Raw genomic sequence first — 22381 nt, forward strand, 5'->3', positions numbered from 1 at the left:
ATAATTAAAAAGTAGAAAATTATTAAAACCCAAATTGGTAACTCATATGGTCACTTTTCAGAATGAGTAGGATTAATATCATCCCACAAATAAATAGATACCATCCTCTGTCTGATATAGGTGGTCAAAAATCCTGCCACTTAAATCCTTAGGTCAAGTCAATGTTTTCAGGGGAACTGTATATTACCTTTAGACTAATTCCCTGCCTCCCTTGACCATATCAAACATGTCAAAAACAAACAGCCGAGGTTTAATATGACATAGTGGTACACAGACGTGATATAGATATTAGGAGTGTATCCTGATGACCTCACCCCTATCGCCACGCCAATGGGGTCTGGTAACCTTGATATCACTCAGTGAACCACACAACCTCTTGCTGTATGTTTTACAAAAGGACATAAAGCTGACTTAGCTATCCATGACCCTAAAGTGCTGACCAACGCGTTTCATCTACAATGGACTCATCAGGGGACGATATTTGAAAATACAACGTGGGTGAAAATCATCCACAGACACACATAATGCGTGACCACAACAGACCGCACTGATGCCGGTGGCAGTTTTTTTCACTTATATGCCCATACAACCCATGGAAGTGCAAAATCGATAGCCCTGGAAAACATTTTTAAAACTCATTTTCCAAAGAACAGACACATACATACATACATACATACATACATACATACATAGACACAAGACTAGCCTCACCTGGAACTTTGCCTTGATGTCATACAAGTTTTCTTGCGCATCTACAATATTTTGGGTGTCATTTCCAATGGTCAGTGAAGACAAAGGTTGTAGATCCTGCTCCAGTTCCTGTAGTCTGCTACTAGCCTATAAAATAATGATCCCATTATCATCCCTAGGATTCCTGAATAAATCTGACAACGTTTCTGGGACAGGAAATTTCTAAACATGGAACCGCTGGATACCAAGCCCTTGCCATACAGGCCTTGGTAAATAGTGTACTTGCCAAGGCCTGTATGGCACTGAGGATCCCAATGTCAGCCATTTCAGATTCCGAGAACATATTCACCATCACTATGTTTCCCAATGGTAATTTGGCATAATTCTTTAGATTGTTCATTGAACATTGCTTGCATCTCTGCTATATAGACGTCTACCCAGAGAGAAGGTTATAACTGTGCAGCTATATACAACCTCTTCTTCATTCTGGGATATGTTTGATGCTGCACAGCTAAAAACCCTCCATGGGATATTAATGATGTTTGTATAATGTATGTAATGTAATGGAGTTTTTACTTTTCCTCCATTACATTTATCTCAGAGATTGCCTTAAAGGGTTATTCCAGGAAGAAACATTTATCAACTATTAACTGGGTAGATGACCAAAACAGACTGGTTGGGGTCTAAGTAGGGTACCACTAGACTGGTAATCATCAGGCGAGCTGGTATTACTGCCTGGAGACCAGTGCCGGTATTTCATCTCTACCAGCCAAAATAAGTGCTGGTAATTTTTAGAAAATATATCTTCAACAAACTGACTTGATTTATGTGGGTACAGGATTTGGGAGTCCTTGCTGTAGATGGGCTCTTTGTGGGTAAGGAGGAGCCGTCCAGCTCTATCTTGCCTTCCCTGTAAGTGAACCAAGTGAGTGGCGGATGACTGTTTGTTGTCCTAGTGTCTCAGGAAAATGCCACAAGACTCAGATGTCCATCCAGCCAATCAATGCCAGTAGTGGTGCCCATTAATTGGCTGGACGGCCAACTCAAAGTGTTTTCTGCAGTATCGGTAAAGGAAATGGAACTCATCTAGGAGCAATAGGAAATCTTGGAAGGCTGAGCATACGTTTCTTATTTTAACACGCCCCATTAGGTGCTTAAACATTTTTCTGGGACACCATATATTTAGAAGTTTAGTTGAGGGCATATGTATATCATAGTGATGGATACCCTTCCCATTCCCCTTCTACAAACCATCATTGAGTGACATTTAGTATTAGCAACTCTCTGTAAGACCTTACCAGTGTTGACCACCAGTCATTTGCAAAGGAACGTCCATGAAAAGATCTCTTTTATGACTGTAACATAATTTGGTCAATACAGCTTTTCCAGAAACAGAAATTGCTAAATGTACAGATATAGCAGAGTTTAACTTGAATTTCTGCAATGTGATATGTTATCACAGAAGAAAAAAAAGCAACCATTGAAAGAGTCAAGTCAATGTCACATGTTAAGTGTCAAATGAAACTGCCACACGGTAACGTATAATAACTGGATGGATATTGACCACCAGATCTATATAGACGGTGCTGAAGATTTGGAAAGTGACCACTGGTCCCCAGCAGTTCACTGTCGATTACCAGATAAGTATTTTTTTCTATATAAATTGCTGGTTTTAAGGTGGTTGGAGGAGTCACAGTCACTTGATCTCATGAAATCTGCCCTTCCATACCCCCAGGGAAGGCTGTTGACATACGCAAGTCTATACAGTGTGCAGTAGGTAAGATGATATCTATGTACATTACACCTTCATGTAAGCAGTCTGTATGGACAGACATATGTCAGCGAACCTTTCAACAATCTACTGTTTGTTGTTGATGTCAGGGAACATATGTTGTACGTGCTTTTACATCCGAAAATGGGATATTCCGACCTTATACATTTATGGCATAGCCACAGGACATGCCCTGAAGGGTATTTCCAGGACTGTGATATTGATAACCTATCCTTCAGATGGTCCAATAATATCAGATCAGTAGGAATCTGATACCTGACACCCTAACAATCAGCTGTTGTCAGACGAATACTGCATCCTCTTCACTGTTTAACACAATACAATGTATAGGAACTGTGCTTGGTATTACAGCTCAGCCCCATTTATATGATGAATGAATATGACATCACAGGCCTATGAAGCTGAAGTCCTGCCTATCTGCTTCAAATGGTTTATAAAATATAAAAAACAAAAAAAACTTTGCAAGTCTTCAGTAGGTGATACCTTTTTTAATAGCTAACTCATAATGATGACAGGATATAACGTTTCGAAGCTTCCTCTGAGCTCCTTCTTCAGATATAACTAAAAACACTCTGTAGAGGCTGCATATTTATAACTGGACATAGGGGTAGGGTTACAGGAGGGAGGGGGGAAGAGGCTTATTACTATATACTTATAACAACAAACAATCAATTGCCAGATCCCAGGTTATCTTAATGGCTGCCTTAATGATTTGTATAAAAAGTATAATTTGTATATAAGTATAATAAAAGTATAGTGTTATAAGTATATAGTAATAAGCCTCTTCCCCTCTCCCTCCTGTAACCCTACCCCTATGTCCAGTTATAAATATGCAGCCTCTACAGAGTGTTTTTAGTTATATCTGAAGAAGGAGCTCAGAGGAAGCTTCGAAACGTTATATCCTGTCATCATTATGAGTTAGCTATTAAAAAAGGTATCACCTACTGAAGACTTGCAAAGTTTTTTTTGTTTTTTATATTTTATAACCACTGGCTAACACGGTACCAAAACAAATCATTTATCAAATGGTTTATGGGAGAGACATGGACATAATGATCGTGGTCACACGGAGTGTAACTGCGACTGGGCCTGGCAAGGTACAGGGCCCGCGGCAAGCTGGAGGAGGGGGAGGGGTGCTGAGGGGGGCACCCAATCCTACAAGACACTTGTTACGCCACTGGGGAGAGATATTGATGACATATTCTAAGGAGAGGTCATCAATACCTATATCCCAAGAAAGATGCAGTTCCCACGTCCACCAACCCCTATCCTGGCTAATGAAAACTCCAAATCTTAGTGGAGTAACAAGGGAACCACTTGCATGCCTGTTTCTGTAACTCTCAAGAAAGTGAATGGAATGAGCCATGTTTGTGCCATTCATTCTCATTTCTTACTCCTCCTGAAAGTGAGAACTAGAGGTTGGAGGACCCCCATGCTGGAGAAAAGGGCGAGATATTAATGGATTGTGGATAGGTAATAACTGTCTAGGGTGGGACCATTTTAAAACACTAGGGTTACAAAGGGTTTTTTTTACCCCTATATAATATTCTATAGTTCTACAGCAAACTGTACTTTATGAGGAACACACGAGTCGAGAACCCCTAGAACGTAATATTAGATAAATAATCCATACGCTACGTTATACTCTTACCAGTCGTAGCTGATCTTTAATTGTTCTCCATTGGTGCCTAGAGGAATTTATCTGACTGACATGTTGTCTCCAGGCTGACCACAGGTTTGTTATCTCAGCCTTTTCCTTATTTAAATTCGCCATCGTCTTCTCCACCTTGTGGACGTGCTTGTCCTTCAGGATCATGTTCTTGTTTATCTGTAAGCCGTATAAGACTGCATTGATTTGGTGATAACAGAGATTTATGTTCTCAGCTTTACTTGATCATGTTCTTACGTAAAATGGAGAAGTCTTGTGAATGACATTTATCATAATAAATCGACTTCAGGTCCAACAGAATTTTGCAATTGTGTAATTTATATTCATTTTTATAAGATTTAAAGTGCATTAAAGTAAATGTATATATAATTTATATACAGTATGATATATATATATATATATACTGTATCTATACAATACTTTACATACTCACCATTTTTATGATGTTCAGACAATTTTGCCCCATATTTTGGACAGAGAAAAGTTCATCCAGCACGCCTTGGATCTGTGTATCTGATATTTCTATGGTGGCTGTAGATACTTCGTCTGGCTTTGGTGTATATACTTCTTTCAGATGTTGGATGTGGGAATCCAGCTTGAAATATGAAAAAGACAAAACTTTGTTAGAGATATAAATAGTGTAGCAAATAGAGAAAGCCAAACTTTCTATATCAATTCCTCACAGTTTTCTAGATCTCTGCTTACTGTCATTCCTTGTTAACGTCCAGTGGAAAAAATTCAGTCCATGGTCATGCAATATACAGTCTATGGTCATGTGATATAATCAACGCTGCTCAATGCATTCCTATGGGAAAAAGTCAGCTCCGCATATCGCAAGCTGACAGGGATCCCGACGAGATAGAGCCCCAAAGAGCTGTTTGAGTAATATTCCCACCTAAATAAAGGTAATCCCTAGCTAACCCTGCCTGTACATCTATCCCTGTCTCACAGTCACATAGTTCACAGTCTCATATGACCCAAATCTGAAATCAACCATTTGTATAAAATGGAGGTCACCTGATTTAGCCATCCAATTACTTTTTCCGATTTTTTTTCGATGCCTCCATTGTCGTAGTTCCTGTCCCACCTCCCCTGCACAGTTATTGGTGCAAAAAAAGCACCAGGGAAGGTGGGAGGGGATACAAATTTTTAGTGCCTTTTCCTCGTGGTATTCAATTGTAATCGAATACCTCAAACAGCCTGGTATTCGATCAAACGCCATTCGCTCATCTCTAGTGTTTACGTGTCTGAATGAGTGACGCGTTACTCTGTGGGAACGGGGCCTAAGAAGACTGCCTTATCAGGCCATCTTGCTGTGTACAGAGTCTTTAATCACAGAGCTAGAGCAGTGAACAGTACTTTTGCCCCTGGTGTAGAAAGCCCAGATACCCTCCAGACTTGATTTACCTCTTCTGAAGACTTGATAAAGGCAATGTACACATTTAGAACTTCCAATTTCTCATCAATATTCTGATCCAGGGCCTTCAGTTCATCATCCAGAACACATAATTGGTTAGACAGCACTTCACCGCCTCCAGGGGGAGTTGTCTGTGTTAGTTCTCTCACCAGTTGTGCTGTAGACTCCATATACATGGATGCTTCCTGTTTAAATTGCCAACAAAAATAAAAAATTAATAAAATAAAAAAAACTTTTTGGCTACATCCCCAGGTTGCAGAAATGCATTGTTTTTGTTACAGATTTTGCTATGGTTTTTTTTACCCAAACTCAGGAGTGGCTTGAAAAGAAATGTAAAATATAATGGAAGCTCTTAGATGTTCCCCTTCTGTTAAATCCACTCCTGACTTTGTCAAAAAAAAAAAAAAAAAAAACGCAGCAGAATCTGCAACATCTGGGGCCTCAGTGACAAACTGAGGGGCAGATGGAGGGGGACATTAAACTGGGGCAGCTAGAGGAGCATATTAAACCGTGGGGGTAGCATGTCTGCCTCTATTTGCCCCCAGTTTAATGTCCCCCTCCAACTATCTCCACTGTTTAATGTCCCCCTTCAGCTGCTCCAGTTTCATGTCCCCTCTAGTTTCCCCCAGTTTAAACTGGAACACGAGGAGAGGGACTTAATACTGTGGGACATTTGGAGGGGAACATTATAATGTGGGGACATATAATGTACAGGTGACTGTAGGAGCATTATACTTTGTGGGGGCACATGGAAAATGGATGAGAATGGGCGGGGTCAGCTTAGAAGTGGGTGGAGCTAAATTTGCCACAGTGCGCATAGCCCTCTTGAACCGTTTCAATTTTTCATGTGGCCCCTTGGGAAAATTAATTACCCACCCCTGATGTAAAGTATAGCACATTCATTTACACTTATCTACTGTATTACCTTAGTTTGTTTAGCCAATTCTCCAAGTTTATACCGCACATCCTCACATTCTCCGATACTGTCTGGATTGCTGTGACTTTCCAAATCTGCATTTATATTTTGGATCCATGTAGAGACCTGCACAACAAAAACATGTATGAAATGTTACTAGCTTTATTAGTAGTGACATACATAGACATGAGGGGACCCCATAACAATTATCAAGGTCTCTATAGGTTTGTATGTTTAACTTTTCATTTAGTGCATTCATTTAATGGCGCAGACAGGCGCAGGGCTTGGCTGATGCATGAAGTGATTCCGACCTCTTCATAAATCAACCTCAAGTCCTAGTGCTGTAATGGAAATCTACACCAATTAGGAACTGGTATAGATTTCTATTGTAACTCATGCCCAAAATTTGGTGTGAGTTAATATGTTGGGCCAAGGGTCCCGATTCCGGCCAGCACCACTCACCATCCTTCTCCACACACAATCACACAATTTGGAGAGTGAACCACAGAATGGGGGTTGTAGCGTACATATGGCACATGAAAGGTCCTTGCGCTAGATGTGCACTACAATAGCATTCCTCTATGCTAGAATATTGGTGTAGAGGGATTGATAAATTTCCTTCAATAATGTCTAAAATGGAATGTGTCAGTGTCCAACAAGAGTGCACCAGATTTTGGGGCAGAATAAACTAGAAATCAGGTACAGCCACAATAGTAAATATATGAAATTGTGTGTTTTCCACTATACTCTCTTGGAACAATCCACTTCCCCCTTGGTTGCTAACTATTAACTTTAGGTGTAAACGGGTTTTATTAAGTTTTTCAAAAATCGCAAATACAATTAAATAAAGGCAAGCCAAACTATATAAAGAAGGAAAATAGATACAAGGTAATCTAATATATTGACTCGTACTCAAAACACTGCAGAAACAAGTAAACTAAAAACAAAGAGCAAAAAGAACCCAGAGACATAGAAGGCCAAGGAGAGCCAAATAAGACAACTAAAAACACACAAGGGAGAAGGACATGACAAAGACAAGATATGAGAGGACACAGTTAGGACATAGGTAGGCTCAGGGGAAGAGAGGGCACCAGGGGCCCCAGCGGGCCAGTAGAGGGGATCAAGCAAAAAGGGAGGAGAACTCAGCAGACCTAACTATTAACTTAAAGGGGTTGTCCCATCACAAGGATCCTATCTATACTGCTAGTTTATGTGGCTTTAAGACTTTTCCTAAATGCATTGCTTTATCAAAACTGCTTTGTTTGGCCGCTATCTTAATTTATTCACTTCATTGTTTACACTCCGTTTCTATGGCCCTTGGGATTATCTGCTCATTTGTCAAGTGATGTAGCTGCCTGCTCTCAGAGGGAGAGGGAGGGGCTGAGAGCAGCTCTGAGCTGTTTGTGTCTTTTAAGTAGCGGAGCTTCTCAGAGAGCTCTGGGATTTCTGAGCTCTTATCAGTCAGTTTAATTGAATTTGGCTGATAAGGGCTGAGTTAGGGAGTCTGTTACCTCGGTAGGTAATGCAAACTGACTCAAATCAGCTTCACACTGTGGTAATTCATTTACAACCAATCCCGTGCAAGTGAAACCCCGCCCACCAATGTGCCGAGAAAAGCAGGAAGTGAAGAGACCACAACAGCCTGCAGGTTAGTGAACAAGCGTCATGGGAATACCCCTTTAAAAAAAATGCAGTTTATGTTGCATTTGTATTAGGAAAGGGGTCTTGTTAGGGGATTTGGTAGCGGTGTATCTCACACCCTTAACAAGACAGGTGTAATAGACCCCAAGCACTGTTTTATAGATTTACGGTTTGCATAACTAAGTATATTTTTCTGTTTTTCTTCTGTGTATGTCGCACATTATGTCCTTCTCACTGTAAAGGTTGTACACAGTACCTTCTGAAGACGATCCTCTAGTGACGCCTTTATCTCCTGTTGCTTGAGGGAATTTTCCATAGATGCAGGGCTCGGACCGATTAGCTGATCTACTCTTTTCTGAAGGTATCCAATCATTTCCTGAATTCCAGTCATCCCAGGGCTAAATATGAACCATACAGCTGTTAGCACCTCCATGGCTTTGGATAATAGCCAGGGTAATAAACATGAGATGAGAATAACGTTACCTAGAAGAAGTCAGGACTCCAAGAACTGCATTGACTAATGGGTCCTGTGGAAGCGTTTAACATTTGATTTCTAATAACAGACTTACATAAGGCAGTCCACCATTAAACACTGGTTAGACCTGGTTCACACACTGCAGTTTCTTATATTTTTTATTTTTAATTGTTTGTTTTTTTTAATTAAAAAAAAAAAAAAAAAAAAAAAAGTGCACTTAAGCTGCCTTCGCATATAGATTTTGCATGGTGTTTTTTTAATCTAAAAAAAAAAAAAAATTGCTAGAAAAACCACCAGTATTTCAAGCTGCATTTCTGCAATGTGGGACCTCAGACTTAGGCTTGTTTTTGCTCACAATGCCAATGAATTGTTTTCAGTTTTTAATTTTTTTTTTTAATGAAATTAAACATCTAAGAAAATGCCAGATTCAGAGCATGCAGCGCCTTGAAATTTTCCCCCTTCCCCCTTGAAAAAATTGGCTGAAATGCATTGCATTTCAGAAAGTCCAGAGCGTTTTCCTCTAGACTTTCTGCTTCAATTATACCTATATGGCAGGGGTGCCCAATACGTCGATCGCGATCTACCGGTCGATTGCAAAGGACGTATGGGTCGATAGCGAGATGCAGCCAGGGATCCCCGGTGTCTGCTTGTTCAGTCCAGCCTGCCAGTGTCCAGAGATAACTCTCAGCCTGCGCTGTGAACAAGCAGACACCAGGGATCCCTGGGCAGCCACAGAATGCAGCTGTCTCCTGCTCTCACGCTCCGCCCAGCCCCCGCCCACATGCCCGGCCCCACCCACAGACACGCCCCACCCATAGACACGCCACGGCCCCACCCATAGGCCCGCCCACAAGACGTGGGTAGTAGATGTTTTGCCTTGGTCAGTTTATAAAGTAGCTCACATTCTGAAAAAGTGTGAGCACCCCCGCTTTAGACTAACATTAACAGGTTGGAACAGGTTGGAAATAATAACTGCATGGAATATGACATTTGACTCTCTGACCTTTATGTTCATATCACTGTCAACAGGAATAAGTGAGTTAATAAAAGAAAATCTGATGGAATTGCTATATTATATTATAAGATTATAATCAGAAGATGTTATGTATCTGTACTTTATATATCTTCAGATCAGATCAATAGCATAAAAGCTGTAATATCTCAATAATTCTCCTTCCTTTATAATATCACAGTGGGCAGAGCAGAAGCAGTAAAGTGTTCTTCTATGACTGCGGATGAAACTAACACAGCGTTAATCTCAGAGAGTATTATCAGAATCCTCATATATCTACATTATGCAACGCTCCTCATTTATCGGCCAATACAACCAGTGGTGAGCGGACTTTTCAGATATCATTATGTCTATGGAAGAAATATGGCCAGATATGAGCACTGCAGATCCTTAGAATCATTTGGAAAATGTGGCACTGTGCCATATACTTAGACAGAATTTTCATGATTAAATAAATAAAAAAAGTCAATTGACTTGTGATTATTGGGTCACTTTAGAAAATGTCTGTAGAAGTGTACAAACATCTCAGTGTAAGTAAGCAAGGCCCAGGGCATAAGAAAGATATACTGATAAGGAATATACAGTAGATTAGGAACCCTACTTGGGACAGCGAGTAATGACAATGAGGACATTTATTAGGACTGACATTTCCTCTGCTACAAGATGTTCCTGAATTATTAAGAAGCTCCAAGTTCTCAAAGTGGTTTTGCCATTGAGATCAGGATAGGGAATAAGTGTCCAATCAATGGGGGTCCAACCATCAGGTCCCCCAATAATAAGGAGAATAGTGGACAAGAAGTCCCCCCTTGTTTGTTTCTTGTGAATAGAACATCAGTGCGTTTACATGACCAGCACTCCATTGATCGCTATGGGGCTGTTGGAGATTACAGTCCTGGAAGCCCTATAGTAGTGAATGGTGTGCTGGTCATGCCAGTGCACAGATGCTCTAGTCACATGGAGGCGACTTGGGAGTCTTTTGTCTCGTCAGCACCTAATCGCAGGGGGGGACCCTGTGGTCGGACCCTCAGCAGTTGGGCATTTATCACTTATCCTGTGGATAAGGAATAGGTTTCCTTAATGGCACAACCCCTTTAACAATTTTGGCACATCTTGTGAGGTTCCATGTGGAGACATTGAAATCTATGTCACTGAGGGACTGGCGTAGATTTCAGGTATAATACACACCAGTTTTCAAAAAACCTGTCTGGTTCATTGACGTGATCTGTTTCCTATGTGCGTATTACACCAGCCACATCTCAACATTTGGTAAAGTTACGATTGACCTTTATGTATAAAGCACAGTTTTGTGAGAATACTTTCTTGTTTAGACATCTGTTTTGGCGTCCTGTAGTCAGTGACTATCCTGAGGCTTGTTTGTCACTGTATACTAATTGATATTTCAGGTCGCTGAGGAGTTGTTGTCTCTGGGCTGCCTGTCATAACTGTGAAGTGGTGGAGGCAGGTGGTGTATGTGCGGCTCTGACCACTGACAGCGGGCATGTTCTGAAGCCACACCATGTACCCACCTCCGCACATACACGAGATCTATACATCACTTGTCATTTCACCTACAGAAACCATCCTCTTTACAAGTGAACAATTCTAACAAATGTACAAACCCAACCATGATTTTCTTATTGTTACCAGGTTATCTTCTCGTACATGTAGGGTCCCTGCCTGAAAACCTGTCAACAATAAAGAAATCATGCCTGGGTTTCTGGATCATATCCATCTGGAACTGGTGAAGACACCAGACTGCCACCACTAAGATAGGATTGAGGGGATATCGTCACTCCATAGGGAGAGACCACCATTTAGGTGTGTGGAGTCTTATTAAGCCATGAGCGCTCCACTGTGCAAAGGAATATTGGAAGAATATGCAAATCTGACTTCCATGACGTAGGTAGGAAGCCAGTGCCTCAGTCAGATTTGGAAGTCAGATTTGCATATTCTACCACTAAGATAGTTAGAGAAAATCATTAAGGGTAAGTTCACACAGGGTTTTTTGGTCAGGATTTTGAAGCTTTCAGTCGCGGCTACCTGGCTTTTGGACCGGAACCTGAGGCGGAGGCCGCCTCAAGTACCAATCCAAAAAACCCCGTGTGAACTTACCCTAAGGCTAAGGCCCCATGTAGCAAGCCGCAGCAAAAAAAGCTCTGTGGATAAAACTGTGACAGCAGATTTTAAGTTGAAAAACTGTGTGCCTAAAAAGTGCAATAAAATTTTTGGGGCATCTTTTATCAGAAAAATGTTTACACAATTGGTCAATTTTTTTTAAATGTTGTGTTCCATGTTAATGTGAATTGAGCCTAAAGACAGTAAAGCTCCAAAATCCCTTATCCCTAGGATTATTTTCTTAAAAATAAAAGGAACTTGTGCAATAAAAGTACATTGTGCAATGAAAAGACAACCATTGAGAGTGCTTGTAAATCTGACAATGTGCACATTTTCTACATTCACATTTCTATGTTAAGTTTAAATAGAATCCCTTTATGTTCATTCAATGTCCACCGTCATGGATGTCATATAACGTCATGGTTGTCATATAACGATTGCCCGTTATGTTTACACATCATCAGTATTTTTTGGGAAAAATAAACAGACCTGAAAGCTGATTTATTGAGAAGAGCCTGCCCCTTGTGGAAAGCTTCAGAAGTACACCTCTGGATCTCAGCTTCAGCTTCCTTTTGCTTTGCTGCCAGTTGAAGCCCACTTAGAGATTGCATCTTCAGGTGTTTCAGGTAAGACTCCATACTTCCAAGCTTGTCAAAAGCCTGGGAAAGCAAACATTTATCATCCAGGTGAAATGTCCATCCAGGACCTTGTATCCACAGGTAATTTAGAGAATTCCAAGGGTTATTGATCCTATAATAGGATTGTATTGTGATAGTTCTGTCCTGAGTTTCAGCACCATCACAATCAGAAGCGTAAGACAACAATGTCCGCTCTATGTGATTGACACATGCACTCAGTATTGTGTGACTATGGAGGCTACAACTGGTGCTTGTGCTAACAATGGCTGCTATTATGTTATATTAGTTACTATGATAACATGGTTATTAGTACTATCTAAAAATATATATATATTCAATGTATGTGTAGAATTCTCAGTTTTAATTATTTTGATATATATATATATATATATATATATATACACACACACATTTTATATGCAGCACTATGCAAGTTGTTGCTATAATTTATGTGGCCTAGTCAATATATACCACAAGGGGTACACGCCACATACTTGGTGATAGGGTACTTACTTACCTGGGTGATGTGCAGCCCTGTGTACTATCTGATCATTGTCCTAATAGTACTATGGTGTATGACAGTGAAGTGCCCCATCTGCTGACTACTTTGTAATACTGCATTTGTGCCTGGGCGAGTTTTATATCCAGTATATTTGTGTCGTATGTTCTGTTCTATTATACAACCTTCATTCTATTAGCACATATTTGTATATTACATAGATTGGCTTCACACGTTCAGGTTTTCTGATGCAGTTCTTGAAGCTTAAACCAGAAGTGGATTGAAATAAAAAGAAGTATCACATGTTTTCTATACTATTCCTCCTTTAATGATCCATACCTGACTTTGGCTTAAACAACTGCATCTGAAAACCTGAATGTGTGAACCCACCCTTACATGTTTGCCTGTAATTTAATATTCACCCTTCGTGCCCTGGTGTTGTTAATGAGAAGGAGTCTCCAGGGGGGTATCTGCCTACTAGCATTCAGACTGCATGGATAGGAGAGCTCATGTCATCTGTTCACATGCTACTTATGGGGCAGGAAGGGCCATGCACCAGAGATGTGCCCCATTTGCACCAGAGATCAGGTGTGGCTAGGTTAGTACGTTCCCACCAGTGTCTTTGTGATGGAACTCTTTTGGTAATCCCTAGCTCTTTATCTTTTGCATTGCAAAGGGTGAAAGTGGTGCAGGAAATCTGCAGCATAAACTGACTGTAGGTCAATATGAACGTTGTATATTGCAGAGGATAGGCCAATAATCTGCTGCCAATACGCCCCTTTGGAGCCCAACGTTTCTGCTCTTTCTTGTCTTGTACTTTTAGGTTCGGGCGATTAGTTCCCTATAAAATCGCCTCATCTGATAATCGTTGCCTCATCTGATTATTCAGCTTACTATATTCTTTGATCCTGCTTTGTATTACTTTACATCACGAAGACTTCTGGCCATTGTCACACAGCTACTGAAAGCATTTCCATTACTAGGTTCTGCCTGCCAAACTTCACATTTCCTGTCTGCTTACCTTGTTAACGCATTTAAAAAAGAGATTGGCTTCCAGTAAAAGTGCTTGCCTCCGATCCATCAGTTTCCAGTATTCAGCATGGAGCGCATTCAATTCTTCATATGAGTTGTTTAGCTTCTCTCCATCAGCAGAGTCCTTCAGGGCGGCCAGACTGTCCGCCTCTGCTTTCAGCTTCTGGAAGGTTGATGCCCATTGCTTTTAAAAGCAAGAAGTAAAAAAATAAAAAGTAAAGTCATATCCCAGCATTTTATATATTGAGAACGCTGCCGGAATTTTCACCAGAATTACTAAGAGGTTCCGGCCTCATAATCTGGCCTACTGATAGAGGTCCTGTGTTCCAGAATTAATATCTACTCCAGTCTTCCTGCAGCCGTGACCTTAGTGGTGTCTGCTGCAGCCAACGATTGACTTCAGTGGTCATATGGCTATTCTACTCCTATCGTTACCTCTTTGATTCTCCACGCCGTTTATTCAAAATTCGGTATCTTCTGGTATGCTAATGAGGATCATGGAGCATCAGGGGCGTTCCCCCAGCACTCCGCGCCCCCCCTCCCCCATCATACCTGTCCTCCGCCGCTTTTACATTTATGCTCCATCTTCTCCAAAACTTGTGCCTTGTACAGGCCTCTGGTGCCTTGCTGTACCTATCTAAAATCTCAGGCATGTGCAATCGGTTCTGCCACTGCGGGTTCTGCCACTTTCATGTGTAGCGCCCCACAGAGTGGGTCACTACAAATGTCATCTTATGTGATCTACACTGTGTACTGTGAAGGTATAGTGAGATCCAGGCAACCTGTTAGCATTCACAAAGTTCTACAGCCATTATCTCTTTAAGAAAAGGGGTGGAGCTACAGACTGGAAGAGGGTCTCTCTCTCTTTCAGTTCAAGTGCAGGAGTGTGCAAGAGAGAGGAGCAGTTGTGTTGAGGTGCAGTGTGTGCTGCAGCCTCATGGTGTGATAGAACAGCACAGGAGGCCGGAGACCTGCAGAGGTGAGATGAGACCTCACAGGGACGGAGCTGCAGTTATAGGACCATCAATTCCTAACTAGTGTGAGAAACACTAAGAACATTGAGAGACTCACTGGACTGAGGCCTAGTGAATACAAGATTCCTGGAGGCTCAGTAACATACAGAGTTGGGGTGAGTGTATCCAGCATCCCAAAGAACTCGCGTTACCTGCTGTCCAGAAGGGGGATCTACCCAGTTGTACTTAACCTCTGAGCTCCTGGAACCCAGGACCAGAGGAAATCTATTAGAGAGTTTGAGCAGCAGTGGAAGGCTGAATCATACTAGTGGTAAAAGGGAAGACTGGCATCTCACTATACTGAAGCAAGGTGAAACCTCCTGTAACATCTGGTATCTCCTGCTGACTACAGAAGTAAACTGTAAGTGTTTGGTTAACCCCTGTCTGGACTGTATTCTTTAATCAATCCTCTGTTACTCCTCCTGGAAATCATCCCTTTCTCACCTATATCATCTGGCCCTGGGACCTGCCCTGGTTGGGGAGGGTATAACATCTGGCACTGCATCACCACCTATTCCCAGAGGCCCTATCTACAGTGCCCGGCTTCACCTCAAGCCGAAACCCCAACTGGCGTCACGACAAACTTTTATTTTTCGTTATTTTTCTTTAATCCATTTTTACTTAAAACTCCCCTTTTTCAAGGCGCTGCCGCCCCCGGTGTCGGGCCTGCTCGCACCGTGAATCCACATAGGCCGAGCCGGGGCGACTCACCTTTTTGGCGTCACGAACAGGATAGCGAAAGTGCGCAAAACTTTTATTTTTGTTCAAAAAGACTGTTGCATTTTTCAAAATTTTCCCTGCTTTCCAAAATAGCAATGAACAGCAGTTGCATGATTCAAGTTACATTGAACTGCAGGGTTGGTGTCTCTTCCTTGCAAGCCACACTGAGTGCAGAACATGTGACATGCCTGTGCAATGAGCAGTGAAAGATACAGATTGCATCATCCCCAACTGCAGTGATAAATCCTCAATCCATCCATCCATCCGGATCAACACTTCACAGTATCAAGTATGGTGAGTGTGGCTTTGCTGGGGTTAACAAGGGGGGGTGATGTATCAAGCAAGTGGATCCTCATCTCCAGCCCCAGGCCCCTCTGATTCCCCCATAGACTCTAACCGTGGTCACAACCAAGTAACTATGGCACCTATATTACTGCTAACAATGCCGTACATTCCAGGTGCATCCTGGCTGCCCCAGTATACAGGCGAGTCCCATAGCCTCAGAGACTTTAAAGAAAAGCTGAGTAGCCTGTTTGACCTATACCCTATGACAGAGGAGCAAAAGGTCGCAATATTAATAAGTCAACTTGGTGGTGCAGCACAAAGGGAAGTGAAATCCTGGCCATTGAGTGATAAAAGAACTGTAAAGGACATTTTTACCAAACTCAGGATCACCTTTGACACCCGCACCACAGCTGAGATAAAAATGCGGTTTTTCAGCTGTAGGCAAAAACCGCAGGATACTGTGAGAGATTTTGCCCTCAATCTGCAAGAGGCCTTGTGGGTTATTAAACAAGTGGATGATGTACCAGCGCAAATTCCAGTAAGCCCGATTCCTAGTGAAAGTATGCCTACCGTTTCCCTGATGACTGCAGTGAGTAGGAGAAGACTGTCAGGAATCCCATTTCTGCGTAGATCTCAGCGCAATACACAGGGAGAACTCCCCATACGTTACAGGGACAATCAGTAAAGGTATACTAACCCAATGTGTTTACAGATAGTTGTGTTGTGTTTGTATATGTTGAATTGAGTTTATGCAAAGTTAAAGGTTTAATTGCAGTGCCGACTCCCTAATGGATTGCACTAATAGGTGAGTCAGAAATATGAACTGTGCATTACTACTTACTCTCCTGAGCATGGCATTACCAAGAGAGAATGGACTAAAGGAACTATGCCAGTGGTTAACATGTTTAGTTTTTCAGGGTTCCTACCACCATAACTTTCTTGTGGTATTGAAACTTTAAAACTTCCATTTGCCTACCAACCTCTTCAAGTGCATGGAATGCAATTTATGCAGGTGCACCAACGCTCTTGGGGGTTGGGGGATGTTTCAAATATGGCGGCCTGTCGGATAGGAGCCATCAAAACAGCCTGTGCAGTGAAGAAATATGAATGTTCCAAAATACTCCGCAGCTGCACTCGGAGTTAAGGAGGTGGACTAAGCGGTTTGGGGCTGTAATCCGCAAGGAAAGCAACCGTGAATGTTGCTGGGTTGTAAGGAATACACAACCAGAGACTTTAATGCGTTACAAAAATTGTGTTTACTTGAATGTTTTTGTAAAAGTTCAAATTGATCTTGAGTAAGTTGCACTTTTCTCCTTAGGGAATTTACTTACATATGAAGTTTACACTTGTATGTAATGTCCTTCAAACACTATGATGTTCATGTTACCGTCTACTAACCCTCTTCTTAGTTCACCGGAAGGGTAGCCCGAGACGTGCTACTTTTAACAAGGGGGGAATGTAGCGCCCCACAGAGTGGGTCACTACAAATGTCATCTTATGTGATCTACACTGTGTACTGTGAAGGTATAGTGAGATCCAGGCAACCTGTTAGCATACACAAAGTTCTACAGCCATTATCTCTTTAAGAAAAGGGGTGGAGCTACAGACTGGAAGAGGGTCTCTCTCTCTTTCAGTTCAAGTGCAGGAGTGTGCAAGAGAGAGGAGCAGTTGTGTGGAGGTGCAGTGTGTGCTGCAAGCCTCATGGTGTGATAGAACAGCACAGGAGGCCGGAGACCTGCAGAGGTGAGATGAGACCTCACAGGCACGGAGCTGCAGTTATAGGACCATCAATTCCTAACTAGTGTGAGAAACACTAAGAACATTGAGAGATTCACTGGACTGAGGCCTAGTGAATACAAGATTCCTGGAGGCTCAGTAACATACAGAGTTGGGGTGTCTGCATCCAGCATCCCAAAGAACTCGCGTTACCTGCTGTCCAGAAGGGGGATCTACCCAGTTGTACTTAACCTCTGAGCTCCTGGAACCCAGGACCAGAGGAAATCTATTAGAGAGTTTGAGCAGCAATGGAAGGCTGAATCATACTGGTGGTAAAAGGGAAGACTGGCATCTCACTATACTGAAGCAAGGTGAATCCTCCTGTAACATCTGTTATCTCCTGCTGACTACAGAAGTAAACTGTAAGTGTTTGGTTAACCCCTGTCTGGACTGTATTCTTTAATCAATCCTCTGTTACTCCTCCTGGAAATCATCCCTTCCTCACCTATATCATCTGGCCCTGGGACCTGCCCTGGTTGGGGAGGGTATAACATCTGGCACTGCATCACCACCTATTCCCAGAGGCCCTATCTACAGTGCCCGGCTTCACCTCAAGCCGAAACCCCAACTGGCGTCACGACAAACTTTTATTTTTCGTTATTTTTCTTTAATCCATTTTTACTTAAAACTCCCCTTTTTCAAGGCGCTGCCGCCCCCGGTGTCGGGCCTGCTCGCACCGTGAATCTACATAGGCCGAGCCGGGGCGACTCACATGCTTGCGCTCTGTTCCCTTCTCCTCTTCCCCAGAACTTGGGCCTTACACAGGCCTCTGATGCCGCTCTGTACCTATCTAAAATCTTGGGCATGCCCATTCAGCTCTGCCAATGCAGGTAGAGCCAACTGCGCATGCCCAAGTGGCCATTTTGTAGTGGTCTGCTACACAAGCATACTGTGCTCGTATGTTTAGTTCTCCAGACCACCACAAAATGGCCTCTCGGGCATGCGCAGTTGGATCTACCTGCATTGGCAGAGCTGACTGGGCATGCCTGAGATTTTACAGAGCGGCATCAGAGGCCTGTGTAAGGGCCAAGTTCTGGGGAAGAGGAGAAGGGGACAGAGCACAAGCATGAAAGGGGTGGTGGACATGTATGACACAGGGGCTGCTCGGAGCGCTGGGGAACGCCCCTGGTGCTCCGTGATCCTCATTAGCATACCAGAGAAAAACAAATATTTAATAAAATTTGGGGAGAATCAACAAAGTAAAGGTAGGAATAGAATGGCCTCTTTAAAGTCTATTCCAACGTGTCTTTAGTTAAAAATGAGTTATTCAAATGATAGCCTCCCTTTATAGTGTCACGAGTGGCGGTCAGGGATACAGGGGCCCGGGCAACAGTGGACATGTTATATGGTCTTAGTAGTGAAGTGGTTAATCCTCAAATCCTCCGGCACATAGACCTTATAGACATTTTAGACTATAATACACCAACACTCATTACTTTTTCTGCCCATTAGCTGACTTGTAATAGAAAATGTACTTGTACCTGATCTCTCGTCAGGTTACGCCATTATCTGCTCTTATCTCTGTGGTATCCTTTCACAGTGATGTGCCTTTACTGCGGGAAATGAGCTCATTCTTCTCAATAAGGTATTTGGAAATGTCTAATCTCTAGAGAAACTGTCTGAGATGTATCTACACTGTATATATTGTATAGTTCTCATTTGTAACATGCTAGCTTGCATAGAATATGGAAGATTCTAGCTTGTTAGAGAATCAATATGTTTGAGACCTCCAAGCTTTCCAGTGCGTGGGGTCCTGTGACCCCCCCCCATGTGCCTGCTCATACTGGACAATGGTCTTCTACAGGGCAATGGGCAGGTGACTGCAGTTGACCGTTCCATTAATATCTATGGGTGCTACAGAAACCAGAAGAACAAGCAGCTTTTCATGTAACCCTCATAGGCTTCAGTGGAAAGGGCTACCTCTCCATAGACTTCTGTGATGAGAGTGGATGGTGTGAGTCAATGAGTGGTGGGTCCACAGGTTGTTCCCCTGTTTCTAGCATATCCTGGTTCTTTTGCAGGATAATGTTTCTGAGCTCTGTGGAATATTTTCAGCCCCATGTTTCTAGGAGGAACTTAGATTATATACATGTGGTGCTTTTTATAGGTAGGATAGCGGACAATGATATTCCGGAAGTTACATATTGAGGAACTATCCTTAGGATAGGTCTTCACTATCTAGTCGGTTGGGTCTGATACCCAGGACCAGCACAGATCAGCTTTACAGGCCAATTACATCATGCTTATTTCTCACATGACATGTTTACAGCTCAGTCCTATTCAAGTGACTGGGACTGAGCTGCAATGCTTCAAACAGCTGGTTGGTGGGGTGGCAGGTGTCATACCCACAACAATCTGATATTGATGACCTATCCTAAGCCTTGTCAGAGTCCTAACTGGAGCTCCACTTTAGAAAGGTTTTCCAGACTTATCAATTGATGACCCTGAAAGTTAGTGGAGATCAGACACCAAGACTCCTTCTGATCAGCTGTTTGTGTTAGAGCTGTAGTCTCTCTTCAGAAAACCAAGCACAACACTGTACAAGTGACTTTTTGTATTGAATCTCAGCCCTATTGATTTGAATTGGACCAATGAATGTGACGTCACATGGCCTGGGGAGCAGATCGGTGCTTAGGTGGTGCTGCTATCGCTTCAAGCAGCTGATCTGCATGGGGCCTGGGTGCTGGACTCCTGCTAATCATTAATCAGTGTTGGCCTTCATCAGGTGTATAGGTGCCTATGGCATATATTTTCAGAATAAATATTCACCAAGAGCAAAGTGTACAGATAAGTATAAGTGATATAAAAGAAAAATAAATAGTAATGTAATAGTAACTGGATAAAGCGGAAGACAACCCGGACAAATGAAATGTATTTCTATAGGACGGGTGAATGCTTTAAAATACATGTACAAGTTTTAAAATTCCATAAAAAATGAATACAGGGATAGACAGGGATATTTTAAAAGAAGAAATGCACAAGGCTGCCAATAGATGGCAGTACTGGCACACCGTCTGGGCTTGCAGGCAGGCATCAATGAAATGGATTTCGCCTCCAGCAACCACACATTGAGAAGTTATTCCATTCATCGCTTTATTGATGTAATATTTAGATACTTCTTGTGTTCTTAAATTTGTCATGTGAGAATACTCAGGCTTTTACTGGGGCTAAACTGAATATGTGTGTGAATTAGGTTTACAACTCCTGGAAAATATTGTGCGGCGCAAACTGACGCTGCTTCATTTATTCCCACACACGACTTCCATCCTCCTGTATTGGCTTGGCTGATGACATTGGGGCAGATTTATCATCTCCTATGGCTAAACCCCCACCTAGCAAGCTGCATGTTTAACCCTATTTGTAAAACTCCTGTGTTCCCATAGGTATAATTGACAGGCTGTGATTTACAAAAATGCGTTCACTTTTTTTTTCCCCTACAATGTGTGGATGGGATGTGTGGCAGTTAGCCCTTGGCTGTTATTGGCTTAAAGAGGACCTTTCATGGTTTGGGGCACAGGCAGTTCCATATACTGCTGGGAAGCCAACAGTGCGCTGAATTCAATACACTGTCGGCTTTCCTGATCTGTGCCCCAGGTGAAGAGCTAGTGGTCCCAGTACCGTAGCTCTTCACAGTCAGAAGGGTGTTTCTGACACTCTGTCAGGCCCGTCCTTCTGTACAAGCAGCGCTAATAGAGCTGTGCTCTGAGACCAGGGAGGAACGTCCCCTCCCCTCCTGATAATACTCGTCTATGGACGAGCACTGTGAGCAGATAGAGGGGGTGTTCCTCCCCGCTCACACAGTACAGCGCTATTGGCGCTGCTTGTACAGAAGGACGTTCATGACAGAGTGTCAGAAACACCCTTCTGACTGTAAAGAGCTACGGTACCGGCACCGCTAGTTCTTCACCCGGAGCACAGATCGGGAAAGCCGACAGAACTCTTTAAACGAGTGATAAACAAAATCATCTTTTGCGCCAGGGCACAATGTGGAGTAAATGGAGGAAAAATGCTCATCTTTTTACACTGACTGTCACTGCAAAACCATCCACACCTTGCGGAAAAATATGCGCAGTGGACATGCTGTGATTTTCAATACCGCAATGGTTTTGGAAATTGCAGCGGGTCAATTATACCTATTGAAATGCTAGCAGTTTTCCTATAGGTATAATGGAAGGTCTGCAGAGGAAAACTCTGGAATTTCTGTAACAAGTGCTGCGGGAAAAAACGCAGTTCTTTGTAGCTGCAGTTTTATCTGGAGCACTTTTTTGCTACGTGGATGAAGTGCGAAGTTGCTTTATTTGTTACAGATTTTGTGGTGTTTTTTTGAGCCAAAGCCAAGAATGGCTACAAAAGGAATGGGTAATACTTCTACCTTTTGGTCAATGTTTGGCTCAAAAAAACCCGCAATAAAATGTGCAAAAAAAAAAAAAAAAGCCGTATTTCCGCAACGTGGAGCCTTAGCCTAGAATAGTCTATAAGAACACTTCACGTCTGACATTTAGCCTGGCTCCACCCGCATCTTCAAAAAATCCCTTTGTTTTTCCCTTTTGTTTGTTAAATAGGTTCCATGAAAACTTGCATATGCCTGATGAATGTTAAAGCAGTTATGCCACTATAGACATGCATCCCCTTGTGGATATGGGATAGGTGTCCATTTACTGGGGGGCCCAGTCGCTGACTCCCCTAGTGAT

The 22381-nt window shown here is 42.4% G+C and overlaps 1 protein-coding gene across 4 annotated transcripts in view; it reads right to left on the reverse strand.

Moving 5' to 3' along the window:
- Positions 1–22381, reverse strand: part of CCDC141 (coiled-coil domain containing 141) — a 101128-nt gene that overhangs the window by 40869 nt on the left and 37878 nt on the right. For all 4 annotated transcript variants that reach the window (XM_075286070.1, XM_075286067.1, XM_075286069.1 and 1 more), the window contains exons 7-14: positions 13886–14080; positions 12217–12386; positions 8382–8523; positions 6494–6610; positions 5559–5753; positions 4585–4746; positions 4134–4310; positions 712–837 (exon numbers count right to left, since the gene is read on the reverse strand). In XM_075286070.1, coding sequence (XP_075142171.1) covers positions 712–837; positions 4134–4310; positions 4585–4746; positions 5559–5753; positions 6494–6610; positions 8382–8523; positions 12217–12386; positions 13886–14080 — 1284 coding nt within the window. The remainder of the gene's footprint in view (positions 1–711; positions 838–4133; positions 4311–4584; positions 4747–5558; positions 5754–6493; positions 6611–8381; positions 8524–12216; positions 12387–13885; positions 14081–22381) is intronic.

Source organism: Leptodactylus fuscus, chromosome 8, assembly GCF_031893055.1.
Source record: "Leptodactylus fuscus isolate aLepFus1 chromosome 8, aLepFus1.hap2, whole genome shotgun sequence".
NCBI lineage: Eukaryota > Metazoa > Chordata > Amphibia > Anura > Leptodactylidae > Leptodactylus > Leptodactylus fuscus.